The sequence below is a fragment of the Larimichthys crocea genome, chromosome XXII (genome assembly GCF_000972845.2).
Source record: "Larimichthys crocea isolate SSNF chromosome XXII, L_crocea_2.0, whole genome shotgun sequence".
Taxonomy (NCBI): Eukaryota; Metazoa; Chordata; class Actinopteri; family Sciaenidae; genus Larimichthys; species Larimichthys crocea.
In genome coordinates, this window is record NC_040032.1 from 11,166,180 (window position 1) to 11,187,393 (window position 21,214).

A 21,214-nucleotide genomic window follows, 5' to 3' on the forward strand; every position below is an offset into this window, starting at 1 on the left:
AGGAGAAGTCCCTGTTACCTGTACTGATTTTCACTACATTTCATACACATAAACTACAGACAATATTGAACATTTAAAGATAAAGTGTGGATGAAAAAATGGCCAATCATCACAAACTTGATGTTGACCCCTCCCCTCCTTCACAGCGCTGAGCTTCAAAATCTGCATAATCCATGGTTTTAATCGGAGGTCGGGGTTTAAAAGCCTCAGCTGTGTGTGTGTGTGAGTGTGTAAACACACTCACATCACAGCTCACACGTTATTATCGCACCCAGAGTGCACTCAGACCGGGAAATATTATAATATGGCTGTATTTGTGGTCTGGAACACCAAACTGTCAGATATGAGCAGATGTGTTGGATTAAGTGTTACAGCCTGATGGGGTGTTCATGAACAAGATGATGATGTATCTTGTACTTCTTCCTCTCACTTTGTGCTGGCAATCAGGACTAAACTGACAAATATTCAGTGGAAAAGAAAAGTGTCTCTGTCCTTCCAAAAAACGATGCCATAATTTTAGAAATTGGCGAGCACATCGCACAGACAAAGAGGGAAGCTGCACACATGACGTCAGTACACAGGAGGTGCTGCGCCTACCTGCTCGGGTGAAGATGATGCACGCTGAAAACTGAAATCGCACATTGCAGAACATACTGTACTCCCTAAACTTACACGATGTAAAAAAAACACACAGGAGCATGCACATGTACACAGATTTAATCATCATCATCATCATCAGTGTGAAACATCAACAGCAACCAGCCAGCAAACACCAGCTTCATTAGTCTGTAAGCAGCTGCTTCTTCCCCACACAACAAGAAAAGGGGGGAGAAAAGAAAGAAAGAAAGGAGATCTGGCCCGTCAGTGGCCTCCCATTACTACGGCAACATAGCTCACACAGCCCAGCATTGCATTGACGCCGGTTGCCATGGTGTTATACCGTAACTGTACTGGCAAAGGAATTACTCCACAGGCAACAGAGTGGAATAAGAAGGAGACAACTCTCTCTTTGTGAACCCCACCAGCACTTTGTAAACGTTCTGGCTTTATTTGAGGAGGTGGAGCACAAACTGTGGCCATTTGAATGATTTTAGCTTAACGAGAGCAACTCATACACAGAGATATAATAACTAATAACACATTATATTTATAGAACACTTTTCATGATATTCAAAGACACTTTACTGGAGTTGAAATCACCAGACAACATACTGAAAATGTAAAAACAGTTCTAAAAAGTGGATGATGAATCAATGATGAATGACTTGCAGTGGTGATACAGTAGGTTTGGTTGTAGTGGACGTATAACCCATGATGGTGTATGATGTTAAAGAGGAGGAGCAGGTAGAGGACCAAACACCGAGCCCTGGGGGACACCAGCATGGTTTGTATGTTGAGTACAGCACTTTAATGGAAAGAATGTAGCTACATACTCCTGCTTACATTTTCAGTGACATTTTGAAATCTATATTGTTTAAATTTGCTTTGGTTGAAGTGTGTTTGTCTGTGTCATAACTTCTCAAAGGGAGATGATTGGAGAACTACAACTGCACAGATTAAAGGACACAACCTCATGGCAGCACGCTGCAGCTGTAAGGAATCCTGAAAATCATCAGGAGGTGCAGTGATGTTCAATATCAACAGAATGAAATGTCGATAATTATTAGCTTCTGCTGCTCGTGTGCATCCTTTATTTGGGTATATACATATACTGAACAAACAATAGCAAATATAATATATAGTATAAAGGTAAAAATGCATCTTTTCATCCATGTATATCCATCCAAGCATACAAGGAGCTGCTCTAATGTATTTTTCTATAGTCAATCTGTATTTTACTGACATCTAGTGGCAGAAAGTATCGACGGTGGCTCAACAACAAAAACACCAGTGCAGCGTGATGTTCCCAATCTATTCCTGGCTTTGTCTTCAGATTACTGCAATATCATTTTTCTGAAAACATCTCATGTTCCAAACTGCATACAGCATGGACTCACTGCAAGTGGCTGGGATTGGGAAAAGTTCATTATTATCATATCTGGCACTGCTCCACCCTAATCATCATCATATCAAATTGTTTTCTGGGTAATGTGTCTCATGTATTATTTCCATAATTTAAGTGACAAACAAACAGTTTCCTATTTAGAAATGTTACCTAAACCTTTTAAATCTGATTATAATCCCAAATCCAGAGAGGTATATTCAATATAAAGCCAAAAGTTTATTCTCAGAGCATCTTTCTGACGCAGTGAAGTGCTTTACAAGTCGATGAAAAACAAGGCAGACAATAAACTTCACACACTCTTTAAAGATATGTATTGTAAACTGACATACATTAAGGTTAAAACGAAATTATGAATAGATATCACCATAAAAGTTCCCCACTTGATTACTTAAATTAACGCTTACTTACTGACAATTTTTCTCAAATTGTATGTTTAAATATCCAAAGGAGGCATTATCCAATGACGACTTCTGGTGAATTTAAGAGAACAGGCACAATAAATAGCCCAAAATCTCAAAATTTAAAGTGCAAGAGAAAACAATATTTCTGTCTTTAGTGTCTTGCCTTAAGATTTAAGATTTATCTGTATATACTGATCAAAAATATCTTCTAGAAAGTGATTTACAGTAGCACGGACTGAAAGCAGCTTTTACATCAAATGATGTCAGAAAAATGTCAGACGGAGTTGAAAATATTCCCTTTTAATAGCCGCTATCTTTTCACAGGGTTGTTGATCCTGAAACCTCCTCCAGTGAAGTGAGGTTTGCTGCTCAGCTGGGGCAGAGGCTCCAACTGCTTCACCTTCGTCTTGGTCCTCTGCTCACTGACGACACACACACAGGGCAACACGACTGTCACTACATGTTACAGTGTGCAGCGTCCCCTCTATAAACATGTGCATTAGTACAGTGTTAAAACATCTGATTAAGATTCAGATCAACCTCACCTGAGAAGTTTTTTCTGACTGATGTAGTTCTTTTTAACGTTCGCCAGCTCGTTGGCTAAACTTATATTTTCGTTTCTGTACTTGTCGATCATGGAGTCGAGCATTCTCAGCTCTGCTATCAACGCCTGTGGAATAAAAGCATAAAAAAACACATGATTATATCATAAAATGTAAAGAAGGAAACAGGTGGCAGTTTTTACCAGAACGAAGTAAATACTGTACATTTCTATAGTGAGTAAGATGACGGGGACATATCCAAAAATAAGACAACATGAGTAATACAACGAGAAAAAGTTGTGTGGGTTGACCTGGTGCTTTTTATTCTTCTCCCTGATGGTCCATCGGCACTGCTGGAGCTGCTCAGCTGCCTCTGGACCTGGCTGCCGGGCCAGAATTTGTTTCAGTTCCACATACAGCCTTTCCTTTTCCTTTGGTGGAGACAATAAAAGATAAAGTTCCATTAAAAAACACATCAATGAGTGACACTGTTGCACTAGATGATATTACTATGAACACACGCACTGTCGTTTATTTTGATTCACTCCCACATACTGTACACCGTCCTGATGTCCTTCCTAATCCTTGTAATCATACTGTAAATAATGGCTTAATTGAACTTAATTATTGTGACCATATAATTATGAAAAGAAGGAATTAAATCACTGGAACGAGCTCAGCTTTGTTTCAAAGAGATCAAACACCAAAAAAAAAAAAATCCCTTCCTGTGGCAGGATTAAAATAATTTGATGATGATAATCTTTTGTTCTTAATCTTTAATTGTTCTACACGACATGTTTGAGGTTCTGCCAAGTACTCAGTGTGAGGACCAAAACAGCGCCAGAAATCACTTCCACACTAGAACACAGCGACTTGACTTCTCTCCGTCACAAGGACAAGACTAATTAATCCAACGAGGTGTGTAAAACGAGTGTGTGTGTGATTGTGTGTCACCTGTAATTTGAGTTCGTGTTCCTCGAGGTCTTGGGTCTTGGCAATCAGTCGTTTTTGTAAGGACTGAATCTTCTGGATGAGTTCGTATTTGCTGGGATCGCTGCCCTGCAGGGGGAGTCGTTTACCAAATGTTAATGAGCTGACCTTTTCCTGTTTGAATGATGATGAATGTTTTATTCGGCTTGAAGTGTGTGAGTGTCCTTTCACATAAACGGGGGAGTTAAAATGTTCACGTCACAAACACAACAGACTGCAGCTGCGATGGCTTTGAGATAATAATCCACACAGACCTCCAGTCGTCTCCATCTGTGGATATTTATGGGCTTCAGCTGTTCCTCAAGGACGCTGTTCCTCTTCCTCTCGCTGAGCAGCTCCCTCTGGAGGTGGAACAGCTCTTGCCTGCAACACGACAACTCAATGATGATTTCCCACAGTTCAATTATTTTAGAAATGACCCTGCAAAGTCTTGGACACTTGCTCCACCTCCAACCTGCTGAAACAAAATGCTTCTCTCTGTTACCTCAGGTCCTCTGTGTTGGGCGCAGTCTTGTCCAGGATCATCTTCTTGCGGCAGAGCATCTTGATCTCCAGTTTGAGCAGGCGGATGTCTTCCATCCTCTGGTTGTAGTGGAAGTCCCCCTTGCTCAGGATTGATTGCTGGATACTGATCTTTTCATACAGCAGCGCACGCTCGTCATTGCGGCGTAGCAGCTGTTTGCCCAGGTTGTCCCGCTCTCTGATGACCTTGAGAGAAGTTTCACCAACAAATAGTCAGAGACAAATATCAGTTTGTTATTATTTTTCTTTATCCACTTCACCTTCTTTACCTGTTCCAGTTGCTTCTTCAGTTGGATCTGCTCGGCGTCAGCGTCGGCTATGATCTTCTGCAGTTTTTGCTGTTCTACTTTCTGGCTGTCAAAACGCTGCTTTGTTTCTTCAAGCTGGAGCTTCAGCAACTGCAGCTCCCCCTGTATTAGGACACAGAGATGGATGCACACATGCATACAAAGTAGGCATAAAAGGTCAGTGTACAGTGGAGAGAGCCTTAAACAAAAAATGGGTCAGTCGTTCCCAGCGTGTCAGTACTGTTGCATTTGTTTGCAAAGCTTTTCTCCAACTGTAAAGATACTAAACGGTCTGAATAGTAACAAACTAAATGATGATGAGGCAGGCTGCTGTACCTTGAGGGCCTCGTTATCTTTCTCTAAGCGTTTGTGCTCCTGCTGTTCCTTGGTCAGGGCCTGCTCCCTCCCGGCGATCTCATCTCTCAGTCGGCTGACCTGGTTGGTCCTGGTCTTCATCTTGTGCTTCATCTCTGCAATCTCTTCCTGAGGTGGAGATACAGACGAAGGGAAGAAGGAGAGAAAGGAAAGGAGAATTATAGAATTACATGTTATATACAGAGACAATAAAGTTGAATAAGTTATGGCAGATCACTGGTACCTGAGCCTGGATGAGGTTTTTGCTGTAGAGGTTCCTTTCAGACACGGCAGACTCCAGCAGGTTCTGTTGCTGTTTGAGTTTGCACTCTGCCTCTGTGACCTTCTTTTTCCAATCAAATATCTCCATCTCTCTTACTTCAACGTCACCAATCTTCTGTTGCACCTGTGAAAGGGAGGAAAGTTGCCCTCAGATGATTTCCCAATCCTAAAAATCATCTTGTGAAAGCTGTTGTGCATAACCTGCCTTCTGCATGAGGCTGCTGGTCTCGTTGATGTAGCGGTCTCGCTCTTTTTCCAGCTGCTCGATGATCTTGCGTTGCTTCTGGGCCTCCTGGCGGTAGCCACCGATCTCGTGCTCCAGGGTCTTCTTGTCCTGTTCGAGGAGCTTCACCATGTTCTGCTGTTTCTCAGTCGACTGTGCAGCTTTGATCATGTTCTGTCCAATGAGATCACACACATTTGGTTGAGAAACGAGAATGTAGTTTACGATAAACAAATATTGTACTCAGGGTTCAAGGAGGAGGAATTTTCAATAACTTTCCAGGCCCAATTCCCTCAAATTGAATCACCCAACAGAGCAAAGTTTAAGACATGGTTCAAGGTTTTGACATTTCTCTATATAGCAGAGTACACAGCTACATACTTTATTTAAGATGTCCCTCTCGCGGATCAGCTCATCCAAGGCCTTTTTGTCCGCTTCAACTTGCTTCTGGGAAGATTCAAGATCTGTAGAGGGAGAAGCAGAAAGTTTTAGTGACGTCTGAATATAATATTACACTGATATTGGACAGAATTTAACTAATTCAAGCTCGAGACCCATGTCTCCATGTGAATGTGTGTGTCTATGATGAAAACAAGCAAGCTCCCGTACTTTTCTCCAGACCAGCGATCTGAGCCTTCAGCGTCTCCTTCTGCACGTCCACGTCGGCTTTCTGATCCTCCACCTGGTGGAACTTCTTCTGGATGGCTTCTCTCATCTTTATTTGCTTGGCAATCTCCTGGCGCGTCTGGTTCACCTCCTCTTCTCTCATCTGACAGGTCGGACAGGGTGGTGTTGTGGAAAGAAGGAGTGGATAACAGATGTTACTCGGCACTGAGGACCTGTTTCTGACTTGCTCATTGCATGCTGTACTGTGAGAGCAGTGCCCCCTTGTGGCTCACTCAGAATCATCTGTGTGCGCATACCTTGAGCTCATTTGCGATCTGCTGATTTTCCATGGAGAGACGTTCTTTGACTGAAGAGAGCTGCTCACACTCCTGCTGCAGCTTGATGCTCTTCACCTGCATGTGCTCGAGCTCCTTGGTGGTTCGCTCATTCAAGACCTTTCACAGTCAGGGAGGAAATGATATTAGGTCCACATATGACTTAAAGAGAGTGTGTGTGTGTGTCCCACTCTGTTCACTCCACTCACCTTTAGCTCTCTCACTTGTTGCTCCAGTCTCTGCTGCTCCTCTTTGGCCTTTTGGCCCTGCAGACTCAGAGCCTTGATGTCCCCCGTCTTGGCCTCCATGTCGACATGCAGCTGCTTCACCTCCTTGTCCAGCTTGTCCTTCAATCTCATCTCCCGGGAAATCTCATTCTGTTGTACCTGGAGCTCCTGCTGGAGCTGGATGCAGACAAAACTAGATTTTATTTTATTGGTGAGCACCCCCACTGTCTTCTGCAGGGTGCACTGCTGGAAGCTGAGTATGATAGTGATTAGAAAGATTTTGAATCAACAATACGTCAGATGTCAGCCTACCATTTCTGATTTCTTATTTTACCTGAGAAATGTTCTCTAACGCAGCATCTCGCTGGGCCTCGACCTTCTGCTGGACTGCAGTGACACCGTTTAGTTTTTGTCTCAGATCCTCCACGTCTGTCAGCAGCTGATCCCGCTCCTTCGTCAGCTCCTCTGTCATTTTTAGACCGTCGCTGAAAAAGAAGATTACAGTTGGTTCAGTCCACTTTGTGGTATATATTATGAAGAGCATGGGGAGGTAGAGACACGTGGCTCACCCCTGATCTTTGCCCATTGATAAACCAGTTTGTTCGGCTGTTTTGTTCAAGTTGAAAACTTCTTCTTTCAGATTCCTGATGGTCTCTTTGTCCTTCTTCTCTTTAACGTGAGCTGCGTCAACCATTTTCCAAGCTTTGTCCAGCTCCTACGGTGAAACAAACAGAGCAATTAATGGAATCTGATAAAACATCACCTGAATAATCAAATATCCATTTCACACAATCCAAAGTGTGACAAACCCTCTTCAGTGAAGCGATCGTTGCCTCGTCTTCCTGGGTCAGCTTCAGAGCGGCGGCGACTTTGGTCGAGGTGGTCACGATCTCTGCGTTCAGCTCTCTGCATTTGGACATGAGCTTCTTCTCGTTCCCTCTGGACGTCTTCAGCGCATGGATGAGCTTCTCGTACTCCACCCGGACCTTGTCCATACTCTCGTCCTCGACCAGCTCATTGAGGACCATCTGAAACTCCTCCAGGGACTCAGATATGTCCTCAACTACTGCTGGTGCTGTCTCCTGGAAACACATTAAACAATGGAAATACACCTGACTGTGCAGGACAGGTAAACTGACTCACCTGAAGTTCGTTTAACTCTTAAACTTAATGCTCATTTCAAAGTTTTGACTTTGTCCTGAGCTTGTGTATTAAAGTATAACATTATCGTGTGTGTCATAACGTCAGTGTTGACGTTTACTGAACTTTAACCAGCGTTTTTTTTATATAAATATCTAAAGTTATCAGAGTAAACCAAACAAAGCAAACACTTAAAGAGAGCACTGACCTCCATGTTATGAGTCTTGAAGTTATATTTCGTGAATCCTGACAGACAGAAGCAGCGTTGGTGTTATTACATGGAGATGTTGACGCCGGTTGCTAAGCAACCGCTGCCTGTTCTCGCGAGAACAGGATCAGCTGCTGCAGGCCTGCAGGCATAAACATATAGACGCCGCATTGAGAGGGTTGGTCGCGATACGTCAACGGGTCCGCCATATTGGATGTGGCAGGTCTGCCTGTAAACTAATAACAGGAAATGGACTGAGCTTCATAAAGCGCCTTTCTACAAAGTTCTTCAAGTTAATGTCTCTTATACACCCATTCACACACACACTAATATATCTGGGAAACAAACAGGCACCAAAAACAACGTATGTAACTTTTAAAGTGATGATTATAAATGTTTACTCCTTATGTAAGCACCAAACCAACGTATGTATTTTTCTAATGCTGAGTGTTTACAGCTACTAATGTGTGTAACACTGTTACTGTGATGATAAATATTGAAATATTTATATTTAACATTTAATCAGTGTCTGTAATAACCAGATCCTGAAATGTAGATGTAGGTTTTTGTGGGCAAGTTTTTCCTCACTCGAACCGAGGGTCTAAGGACAGAGGGTGTCACTCCCTGTACAGATTGTAAAGCCCTCTGAGGCAAATGTACTTTGTGACTTTGGGCTATACAAATAAAATTGATTTGATTTGATTTGATTAACGACATTAGCAACAACAATTATTACAATACTTACAATACAATATTAGCATCACGCTAAACATTAAGACATTTAACACGGACAAACTGTCCGACATATGGGGACTGTGGGGGTCTCAAATCACTGGTGCTGTTGTTTTGGGAGTCGCAGGCTGAGAAGTTTGGGCACCCCTGCTTTCTTTATGCTGCTATAGGCCTACTCTGACCATCCCATGATGCAATGAACTCTTCTCTTCCTCTCCCTTTCTCCATCTGTACACATGCATGTCTCATTGATGCATGTTACCTGAGCTTCTTCCTCAGAGTTTGGTTGATTTCTCATATGTCGTGGCTGCACCCAGATCAGAGGACTGTGGTTGAACCTACTGCTGTGGTCCTGCTTGACGTCCACTACAAATACTATAATCACTTTAATTATTGTGATTGCTGCTGTGCATCTTTCATCTCTCTCCCTCTCTAAACTCAACCAAGTGTTTTGCTACTTGACCTCATGATCTTATCTGGACTCACCTTCACTCTGAACCAAATGATGTATTCCAGTTAAAAAGTTTTTAACAGACTGTTCTCACAGCACACAGACCCCACAGGCAGAGGTCTTAATAATAATCAACGTGTTTCATGTTTGCAGCCTGTACCTTGTAGATGTCTATTAACCAGAACGTTGTGTCGCCCAAACAAAACAATATCCGTGTGATGAGGTAGCTTTTCTCATGATGCTGTATTATTCATCACTCTGTAATCATTTAGATTACCTGCAGCTTAGGACCTGTTCCAGATGTTAAGATGTTTTATATCTCCACCTGAAAGGACACCAGCTTATCTACACTACTGATAATTCTTTTCCTAACAAGTCTGAGCTAACATGATGTGCTCCTGATTCCCAAACTGCAGAGAGATGAGATTCAGCTGCAGAAAGCTGTGTTCAGTCAAAAGGACACACGAGTGATATTCTCGCTCTGTTTTACCTACTTTCGTTAAAGCTCTTGTATTTTCTTTATTTCATCACTTATATATTTTAGAGAGAAACTATTCCAAAGGACTGCAGCAAATGTTCCACTGTGATTATTTCAGTCAGGGGGGCTGTCGTTCTATATATTTTTCTGGTTATGCTCGCTTTGTGTTAACTCTGAGAAAGTCTACGGCACTGTAGCAAACATATCACATACTGTATCATCAGCCTTCTATATAACTGCCAGGTAATCTTTTACCTTTGACACAGTACCATAAGCAACGAGAATAAATAATAATATCAGCTGTAATGTGACCTAAATGCTATTGTCAGCATGCAAATGTATCTACATCTGGGCTAAGATGATCATTGCTTTAAGAGACCATACCGGCAGTTCTGCATACTTTATGTCATTTACTATGAAATACGTTTATCACACAGCTACACAGCAGACTAAGAAGTCATTTCTGTGTTTGTCATAGTTACATTATTCAACTCTATATAGGTGGAATCCTTGCAGGAACGTTGATATGCTCCTTTATCTTAGAGAAAATAACTCAAACGATAATGATCACTTTGCTGAAGAACATGAAAAGTCGTCTTAGAAAATTTAAACATTTTAATAAATAAAAACTGATGTAATATACACCATTATGAATATACAACTACAACAAGCATACCAAGACATTTGAAATACAAAAAACTGACAGTTCAATTTAGTTGCTTTAAAAGCTTCAATTTTAAGGAAGAGTGGGGGGTGAGCAGGAATTACAATAGCCATACATTCTTGTTAGTGTTTGTGCCAACAAATATAAAAAGCATCATGAGTACTGACTTCTCAGAGATGGTGAACATAAAAAAAAAAAGAGTAGTTACATATCTGGACTAAAGATTTTCATGAAGAGACATTTTGAGGTACTGAGTTGTCTACGCCTGTAACTAACAGTGAACACACTCACACGTTTTTTTTGTTTTTCTAGAAGGTCATGATGAGAAAAAACACGTTGAAAATGAAGTCTGTAACTCAAACCAGTTGTACACATCTCAGGAAGACCGAACAACTAAGAGGAGACAGTGAGTTCAGTTTGTTCTTCTTCCACTTGTATTGCATTTTGTGATGAAAAAAAAACAACAAAAAAAACAAAGAGAGATCATCTGCATGTGACTCGTACATTAACATAAAGTTTTCATTCTTCAAAAAGTTGAGTTGAGTGTCCGCAGCAAACCTTTAAACAGCATCTTCATAAACACAATATTCTGATGCTTTCTCTGCTCTTCAAACATTTCAGGTCTTTTATAAGAAACAACCTCCATCTAGTGGTGTGTTCTGGAGTAGTTTGGTTGCAGAAGAACTGGTACTATCGACTTGAAAAAGAGACTGGAAGTCTTAATTTCACCCCCTCCCGTCACCATGTTGATGTTGCCTTCGCTGTACAATAAAAGAGTGGCCTTTTATTGCGTGTTTGTTGTATGTTTACTTGACCTGATAGAAAGACTGCAGAGGGGTGTGAATGTCTTTAGATGAATACCGTATCAAAAGTCATGGTGAGCATATCTGTTCACTCAGCACCAAGCACAATGTGTGGATCCTTTTTTTTTTTTTGCAACCACCAATACATTAGACTTTTAAGCACTGTGAAGTTCAGATCGAAAATGAACAAGAAAATTGTAAACTCAATCCCAGGAAAATCATTATGACTCATATATTCAAATTAATTTAAATTTCCTTGCTTTTTTTTTTTCTTTAAATTTGCCTCTCGAAATCTTAGTCCTATCTGACCTTTGTATTCCCTGAAACAAGAGCAGCTAAAGAAAACCATCGAACACACACACACACACACACACGACCCAAACCAGGTCACGTGATGACTTACTGGCCGAACGGCAACCTACAGTACAGTACGGGATTGTGTAGCTACATTTTGTCTGAAGCAAGGAAACAACTAACTTAAAAAAAAAAGCACCACGGATGTTTTTTTTTTAAATAGCACCAGTTGTCAGAATGTATGTAACGTCTTTTTGTTGTTTTTTTTTGGCAATGTACAGCACTGAATCCAATGTCACCAATGTCTGGAGTAACTTTTAGCAGCTGCTGCAATGCTCAACCTCCACTTTTGAACGAAAGGCAACAGAATGTTCGTCGTGTTAAAACTTTGCACATGCTTCTGTTTTAAACAACCAAAAAAAAAAAAAGCAAACATTTGGATCCCCTTATGTCAGTTCAAAGCAGCATCATGAAGCACTGTGTCTGTTACATACATACATACGGTAAATATACGCTGTGAAACATTTTCAATCTGCACAGTTTGTGAATTCGATGATTATACATTTATATTTATGTGCTCTGCTGTGATACAGATTGCAATAGAGCACCGTAGTAGGGAGGGGGGGAAAAAACAAAACAAGAAAAAGATTCTCACCATTCTTTCATGCCAAAGTATACTTGAAAAAAGATGAATGTGTGACTGCAGAAGCCAGCCTGGTGAAGAAATAACCAAACAATAAAACTAGCGAGGAGCTAAATCACCGTCCTCTAAGGAATAAATGATAAGATAAGATGATGGCCCACAAATAATTCAACAGTTACATTTGCTATTCACACCAAATGGACTTTGCTATAACAACTAGTTTGCTGTATCCTCCTCTGAGAGTGTAACAGACAGTGAGATATACAGTACAGTGACAACCATTTTTGGTGCACCATTCTCTTTTGTTTTGTACACAACTGAAAACCTCAGACAGACGTCATATTTCTCTATAAGATTCTATATTGCTACAGTAGAAAGCAAATGGATATAAAAATAATAGAATATAGACTTATACATTCTTGAAAACAAGTACTGTCCCCCAAATATAGATACTCATATAACCATTTTGGTTCCATGACAATATATATATATTATATATATATATATATATATTTATGTATATTTATATATATATATTATATATATATATATATTTATGTATATTTATATATTTTTTTCTCTATATTTCTTGGCTCTATAATATTAAACTCTTAAACTAATTTCTAGCATTTAGAAGATTTCCATCACTCACATATAGACGTTGGTCTGTTACATGTTATAATGCGTCACTGAAGCAGACCCTACACTACTCAGTTCCCACTCAGTCTTCAATATAGTTGATGTGCATCATATTTTGTTCTACCAAAATATATATATGACAAGGTATGCTTATCTGAGATATTATTTACACGGTGTAACCAAAGTGTTTTTTATTCTTCTTCTTCTTTTAAAACCTCAAATATGTAATGCCTTTTTGTACACTCAAGTTTGGACAAGTCGATACATTATAATGAATATTATATCCCTTCATGTCGCCAAACACGAGTAATGAGATATTAAATCAAAGGCTGATTTTAAATGAAGACGAAGGTCTCTGCCTCACTGTCTCTTTCCTGTCAGTATGAGATGATATTTCTGCTTTTAGCTTTTGTTTCAACGTGTCATGTATAATTTGACTGAGATTCAGCCTATAGTGGAAGAAGTATCAATTATAATATTCCCTCTATATTTAAAGAAAATGCCCCTCCTGACAGGATAAAATATGATCGTGTCATATATTTAAAACCTTAGTTAACTGTAACATTTTACTGGCCTGTGAGCTAATATTTCATTTGATTCAATCATTAATTATTGCATCAATTTGCAGTTTGGGGACTAAAATATCATATTTGTGAGCATAGATCTATGTATTTACAGAAATCTCAATGATATGATTAAACTCTATCACAACACACATGTTGCTCATTCGGATTAAAGTATCTTTTTCTTTTTTTGAGGAAATAAGGAAAACGATATGGCAGTTTTAGACGTTCCATGCGGTATGAGAGGTATGTTTCCAGAGCAACTAAACACGATCCAGTAAAAGTAAAAAAACAATCTTGTGCAGCATGTGTTAGCACCAGAGATTCTCTACTCTTAGCGTATGGGATAAAAGCCTGTTCGACATCCTCAACAATACGATGATAGATCTCTTAACGTGTAAAGCCAGAGCACGACGACGCCAAAGCCGGACTCTTGTTCTCCTTGGCTCGAGACTCAAGAGTGGTACAGTACTGAGATTCTCTTTACAAATTGTCTTTTAATGAGTGATGAACTAATTCTACTGGAAATCATCTCAAAGTAAGTGTGTGTGTGTGTGTGGGTGGGGGGCAGTATATGTAAATCAGAGTCAACCTCATCGCGGCACATAAATCCATGATAATTCTGAGCTATTTCACAAAGAATCAATCTAAATCTATGTACTGTACGTAACACAAGAGTCAGACTGCAGTTTGACAAATAGAGCATCAAAATCGACTTATTTCTTTTTAATCCTGACTACAGTTTGTGAGGTAACGTTCACCTAACATGTACTATAAAAATATCAATTGATAGACATCACAGAAGTAGTAAAGAGCAAATCTAACCTGCCCCTATTTACCTCATCATCTAGAAACATTTCTGGGCTGCTGAACTTATCTAACTGCATGGCATGTGCTTTTATTACATCTCAACGCTACTGCGATAAAACCGCCTTAAACTCTTCGAGTGTTCGGGTCGGGTCGGTGGGTTAACAGCATTTTAAAGTCCGTACAAAACTCTTTACTTTTACCTTTCAGGCAAGCACAGCTGTTGCATTGGTGCTTGCTTCAAGATTCAGGACTAAACAGATCACCGTCCTTACACAACAGCTGCAGAATGTTTGCTCTGATAATAATGGCAAGTCCACATTTTTGTCAGTAGCATTCAAATGTTTATACCATGCAAATAATATCTTTCACTATACACTATGTACAGGGACACGTTTCTCAGTGGCACGTTGAGAGGTATACAGTACTTCTTTGTTGAGGCAGATCTGACCTCGCCCCCGGGCCTTGTTACGATGCCTCACACATCCAGCTCACACCGTCCTCACGTCACATAAGTCTCATTAAAGCCCTTGGTGATGAAATAACTGCACAATCACACAAAAGCTACAATATCCCACCACCGCTGGTTTGAAGAGCCGTCTTGTGACTACGAATAGTCAGGGTTTTTTAGTTGGTAAACTCAAGTTATCATGGTATTCATTCTCTCTGTATTCAAGCAAAACATAAAAACTAAATCATAGCGCTGAACCTTCGCTACGTCCAGACTGATGCGCATGACGTGGTTTCCTCAAAGGTGATGTCGAGGCTCACCACGATGCCTCTGTGCTCTGAGGGAGGCTTCACTCTTAAACTTTAACTCTGGAAAATATAACTATTCTTGCTTTGCGAACACGGTCACAGCAGCATTTACATAAAAACTATTTCCATATTGAAATAATAAAAAAAGAAAAGATAATGGAAATATATTTTATATTCATTTTTGTAACTGCATGCATATTATTGACCAATTTTAATAAAATATGCAATTTCTTATTTTACATTGTACAATATATAGACTAATTATATCTACAAATTGCAATAAAGAATCTTCGGTATATTTTAGGGTTTTTTTTTTCCACATCTATCGCGTGTTTTGGTTTTTCTTTTAAATGTGGCAACAATATGTTCGTTATGTTAAGTTGGCAAAGTGCATCAATTATGATTCTACAGATACAACATATGCAACAACAGAAACAATATGATAGGTGTGGCTATTGGGACAATATGTTATGACGATAGTATGACTATTATTGTTAACAGACAAACTTTTAGATGCAGATCCTAATGATCTAAACCTCATCATATGGTAGAAAATAGTGATTTTGTATTGTTTGGAAGAATTTGTTAGAAACGCTCTGCAAGTTTTAGGGAATGTCAGATAATGTAATTATACTTATAACAGTCCTAATAGGGGAATATATTGTTATTAATGGCAATCACTCTGTCCCTTTAGCGTGTTTACTTTGCCTTTTCATACACAGTGTTATATGCAATGACTTCTGTCTATCATGCAGGCCTAGAAAGTACAATATCTTTCAGTGTCTTCATTCATTCATTCAATTAATTCCCTCCAGAGCTCGGCTAAGAGGACCCACAGCAACACAAACATCAGGACATCAAGGTCTGCAGTAAAACATTCAATAAACCAAAATGTATTTTTGAAAGGAAACTACGACACTCTTCTTCTCATATCCAATAAATACCTTCGTATAGATGGCATAGAAACAGTGATATTCAACAGCAACAAGATACAATTACACATTTGACTTGTAGAACATCATGCATCAGAGTAGCCTGTAGCTTTAACTGAAGGTACGCCATGATAAGGCTTTCATGGAAGAAGAGGTCCTCGTTTCTCTTTCAGTGCGATTTTGAATCTAACCACTACTCCAACAAACACCTTCTAACCACAGATTACGTTAAACAAAAGGCAGAAGTTCGGCCTTTTCTGTGTTCTTCTCATAAACATCTCCTAACATGTGATAATACAGCAATTACAGTACAGAGAAAATGGAAGTGACATTTGTGATCAGGAAGGGTCACTCACTAGTACAGCATTACTTCATGGTTTGCTTAGCACCTTAGGCTGCAAGAAGACCCTCTGTTTGACACCCCTGCTCGAGCACCGGTGATGAGATAGTTTCAGTTAGTTGCATCAGTAAGTGTCTCACAGAGAATGTAAAAACAATGTTGGTGTCACAAGGTCACACAGTAGTTCATTATTCCCTTATTGTCTTCAGCCGGTAGGCTCTCATTAATGAAATGTTTTGTAGGGGATTTGTCAGTTATTGATGATGCATCAACATGCATCATGCCACTTCATTCTCACTGAAATGATTCACTGTTATCTTTGGAAGTAGAGCGTGGCGTCGCTTCAGGAAATATTGATTTCTGTAAACTGTATTTCAAAGTTATTTCCACAATAAGTGCATTGTGCTAAACTGTTGGTATTCCATCATAAATAAAGGCACTAGCTTCTTTACTGAAACAGCTGCTTTTTAAATTACTAAAGTAACCCTAGTGCATTAACTTTATTCCGGTTTGCTGGATATAGTCGTGAATCGAATTATTTTTGCTTGTCTATTTATGCATGATAATTGCTCTCAGGGTGCCTGTATCCCTTGTTTTATTAAACAGATGCAAATGTAAATCCTCTTCTGCATTAAAAAAAAAACTTGAATACGAGAAGTGAGGTCAGCTGTCAGAGGAGAATTTCTGAAAACTTGAAGCTGCTCCTTTTTGCAAGCATTTATTGTGGAAATATCAAGGCGATCCAATTTAGTCACTGAAAATGTGGCTGATTTTTAGAAGACTGTGTTGGAGTTGCAGCCTTGTCAGAATCTGCTTTAAAATCACAATAAAAATGTACACGAATAAATAAATACATACATAAAAACTGATCATCACCCCCTAAACAATACCATTCCAAACAGAGTTCAACATGGACACTCCCATCTTGTTGTATTAGGTTCCCAAGATATGTTACTCTATGAGGGAATTCAACTTCTGAGCACCTTTTGAGCAAAACTGAAGAAAAGAAAATGCTTGACCACCCATCTGTTGTTGAATCTAAAATATGACTGAGCCACAGCATGTGTACTGAGTTGTTAATGTTATGTTATGGCACTTCCTTGTACTTGTTCAATAAAAATTCATTTTAGCCCCTTAGTACCCACATCTCCATGTCAGTCCGACAGGCAGGTTTAATCATCTCAATCACTGGAATCATTCAAAGTAAAACTGAGCAACACGTAAAGAAAAAAAAAAACAGCTTACAGATCAGTGAAGCGTACAAAATGAAAACTTTGTGTCGCCTTCAATGGCGCATTCTTAAGGGATGACCGTACTCTCAGTGTTTCCATTTCAAATGACAAGCAAGTAAAGAGACAAAAATACAAAGGCTGTGAATAGAAAATGGCAAAAAAAAAGAGGCAGGTAACTTACGCACGCACACACAGACACACAAATAAAAAATGAAAATAGAAATAAATATTAGACACAAAGTGAAGCAGGCAACCAACCAGAAGCTTAATTAAGGCCGAACAAAGCCATTTGTTGTTTTTTTATGCCCTCTAATATGTATGAAAAAAATACTTTCATATACTATGGCACAAAATCTCATCCTCCACTATGTATGGTTGTTTTTTTTTTTTTTTAAATTGAATTGTTTTTGGCATACTATAGTTCTTTCTGGACAGAATCTGGAACCCTCTACGCTACCTAAAGTAGAAGAACTGGAGGAGATGCGCGGGAACAGAAACAATTCGAAGGAAATGGACAAGATTTTGCTCCAGTGCAAAACTGTTAAGAGATATGAGCAGCTAAAGACGGAGCAGTTTAAATTACTTCATATAGAATAACAGAGTAATTGAATTACCACACTTCATTGTGGCTGTTAATGGTTTGTTATAAGTGTGTAAAATATCAATATACAGCAATCCTCTGGTGTATGATTCACAGCTGAATGACATCTATTTAATAAGAAATTACATTTAGTGAAAGTCAATAGAATTCCTTCGTAAGCCCAGGGTTGTGTTTCTGTTTGTCAGACATTCCTTAAACAACAAGCCGACGTCCTGATCAGAGCAAAAAAGATGAGCAGATGACTATAGGCGTCATTTATGCGACAGAATTTTCATTCTGCAAGATAAATAAACTGAATTAGCTCAATGCATGTACATCTAACAAGGTAGAAGTGTGAATATAAGAATGGAAAGTTAGAACACGTCGCTATAAGAAAAGCAAGTAGAACACATTATTCACTAAAGAGATGAAAAAGGCTAGTTTGTTCTGCTGGCTGATCCGGTTGGTTGTGTGGTCTCGTGTCCTGTGCTCTGAGGTATACTTTGTAGGAAGTGAGAACACCCATGTTTGTGAGGTGAGTTTCTCGGCAGATAAGAGACGTTGCTGGCGGAGAGGATCCCGTGGAAGGTGCTGTAAACGGAGACCCAAAGGGTTTTTTTGGGGGGGTTGGGAAGGGGGGCGATTGGCTCAGCACAAGAAACATGACCCAAACCTGGAGAAGCCTTTCAAATTAAAAACCGTAACACTGGAGTAGGAAAAACTTGGATTTCAAACAAGAAAAACAGGGAAAATTGGGAAGTAGTAATCGTGTATCGACTCTTTTTAGATTCATCTTTTTGCACTGGAGTAAAATTTTGGAAAACTGTGGCAGCTATCATTTTGATCTGAATTGATAAAAGTCTAACATTTTTATTCCTACTTTTTTTTTGTTTTGTTTTTTTTTTGTTAAAGGGAATACTACTTGATTTAAGCATACACAGTTAAGTCTTGTGCATTTGGGCATCGTGAAACTTTTTTAAAGGGGAAGTCTAAGATCCAGGACTCCAATCTGTGATGCAATTCCAATCGCAGATGCTGCTAAGGATCAGCATTTTAGACGCATCATTAGTCTATAATTCTGAATTATTTTTTTTGGTTCTTGATTTTAATTTGTAGCTTGTGAACATGGCAGAATGCTTACTAATGCGGATTGAACTGACCAAGGGCGTAGTTACAGAATATACCAAATCTGAATGCTGAAATTTAGTGCTATTCCCCTTAATATATAATTGATTTAAACATATTTAATTGATAGTGTTGCTTTTTTTCCCATCTGGTGTTTAGCTAGTGTTAATTTGGAGTGGGGGCGTTTTGCATGGTTGTGCCCTTGTCCTCGAAGGCTTTTACAGGAGGGTGGCATGGTCTAGGTCTATGTTGTCCATGCTGGCCAAAATAGCCTTCTGGTCCTCCCGGAGCGGGCGGCGGTACAGCAGAGCAGAAAAGCGAGTATATGGGTCATGGAGGATGGGCCGTTTCTTCTTCTTGCGGAGGTAGAGAGCTTCTTCGGGCTGGAGTACCTGAGAGGTGTAGGCCTGCTGGGTCTGAGAGGTGGAGACACCTGGTGGAAGGGAGATGAAAGGCAGGTTGACCACGAGAACTCACCGTGGTTGTTTACAGGCAACTGTGTCCAATAATCCCACTGACATGACTATAGTAATCTTTTCCTGAAGGCCTCTACAACTATTGCATTTATATGCTAAATACAGTGTGAATCTACAGCCAGCACATTGTATGCATAGCTTGGTATAAAGACTGGAAGCAGGGGCAAACAGCCAGCCTGGGTTTGTCCAAACATAACAGAAATCCATCTACCAGCACCTCTGTAGTCCATATCAATGCCTATTGATATAAAAATGCAATGGATATGGTAGTCTGAAGATTCTCAGTCGTCTAGGTCATATTTCTTTGAGGAGAGTTAAGTCAGGGACAAGTGGACTTGGTCGTAGATCCATGAAGACGTTGCCCAGGAGACTGAACAACAACTGACACTTGGCCTAATGTGACTCAACAACTGTCGTTCACACCAGACCTTGGGTGACCTTAACAACTGGCCACCAAGGCTAAATACCTGGGTTTCCCCACCGGTCTTCATAGATCTACAACCAAGTCCATGCAACAAAGCATCAACAACGAGTTAAGTGTACAGTGTGCAATGTGTCTAGAAGTTCAGTTCGTCCGTCAGCACTTATTTTCCGATTGGAAAACATTCTTTTGGGCAACATGCTTATTTGCTTTCTTGCAGAGAGTTAGATGAGAAGACTGATACAACTCCTGCGTTTATATGCTAAATACAGTATATGAATCCACAGCCAGCTTAGCTTAGTATGAGACTGGAGGCAGGGGGAAACAACTCACCTGGCTCTGTCCAAACATAACATAAATCCACCTACCAGTACCTCTTAAGCTCACTAATTCCTGGAGTCCTCGTAGGGTGCCACGTCATGGTGATGACAAGGCTCCAGGAAGTCATTGTCCTGGCCAAGAAATAGTTCCAGCACGTAACCCGTAAAAACAATGACTTGTTTTTACATTTCTGTTTGTGTACGATTAAAGAAATGGGAATATACCCAAGAACATGCTAACTAGTCAAATTTTCAGGGGCTGGTAGGCAGGTATTTCCCCCCCGCTTCCGGTGCAGCTGATTGCCTACTGACCCGAGCTTCATATTCAGCATACAGATATAAGAGTGGGAACAATCTTCCCATCCAACTTGGCATTGAAGCGAATAAGCACATTTCCTAAATGAACTGCCTTAAGCAGAGAAGAAAACACAGGTATCAATGCTGTAGCATTTACTTTCTTTCTAACACCATAGTTTCACCTTAGTCCATACAGACACTGCATCAACCCAGCAGCAACTGTATGCCAAGTCTTTAAACTGAACTGACTATACTGAAACACTATTGTCAGTGTTAGTAGTGGATTCACTTACTGTTGTACCTCCTTAAGTGCATTTGAACAGTTGCTTATCTTAAAAAAAAGGGAATGAACAACATCAAATCAACAAATCTTTGAACTGACTGAATGAAAATGATTTCAGTCAGTCAAAGTACAATGTGATTAGTAATTTCCATTTTCCTGTGTCCATTCTTGTATCTATCCCATTGTCCTTCCTTCCTTTGGGTTCTCGCTGTTAGACCTTCTAGACTACAATGATTTGTACGCTATTGTTTGG

At 39.8% G+C, this 21,214-nt stretch overlaps 2 protein-coding genes across 5 annotated transcripts in view; both read right to left on the reverse strand.

The window, feature by feature from the left end:
• Positions 1–2,690: 2,690 nt before the first annotated feature.
• On the reverse strand, positions 2,691–8,239 carry cfap58 (cilia and flagella associated protein 58). Its single transcript, XM_019267619.2, has 18 exons — positions 8,123–8,239; positions 7,584–7,856; positions 7,344–7,489; positions 7,109–7,259; positions 6,757–6,951; positions 6,530–6,667; positions 6,216–6,375; positions 5,988–6,070; positions 5,589–5,780; positions 5,346–5,507; positions 5,084–5,230; positions 4,730–4,870; positions 4,423–4,646; positions 4,193–4,301; positions 3,903–4,007; positions 3,260–3,379; positions 2,952–3,076; positions 2,691–2,828 (listed from the first exon to the last, which is right to left on the reverse strand). The coding sequence occupies exons 1-18, from the start codon at positions 8,126–8,128 to the stop codon at positions 2,717–2,719; spliced, it is 2,589 nt and encodes an 862-aa protein (XP_019123164.2). The 5' UTR covers positions 8,129–8,239; the 3' UTR covers positions 2,691–2,716.
• A 4,532-nt stretch (positions 8,240–12,771) lies between these two features.
• Positions 12,772–21,214, reverse strand: part of LOC104936227 (protein turtle homolog B) — a 103,466-nt gene continuing 95,023 nt past the window's right edge. For all 4 annotated transcript variants that reach the window (XM_027273710.1, XM_027273708.1, XM_027273709.1 and 1 more), the window contains one exon: positions 12,772–19,597. In XM_027273710.1, the coding sequence (XP_027129511.1) occupies positions 19,383–19,597 (215 nt within the window). In that variant the 3' untranslated portion in view covers positions 12,772–19,382. The remainder of the gene's footprint in view (positions 19,598–21,214) is intronic.

Bases quoted from the DNA above. Each gene is read 5' to 3' on its own strand.
- cfap58 (XM_019267619.2), bottom strand. The intron at 7,260-7,343 runs GTGAGCCACGTG...CTTCTTTTTCAG, and splicing joins TCAATGGGCAAAGATCAGGG to CGACGGTCTAAAAATGACAG. The intron at 6,071-6,215 runs GTACGGGAGCTT...CTCCCTCTACAG, and splicing joins GATCGCTGGTCTGGAGAAAA to ATCTTGAATCTTCCCAGAAG.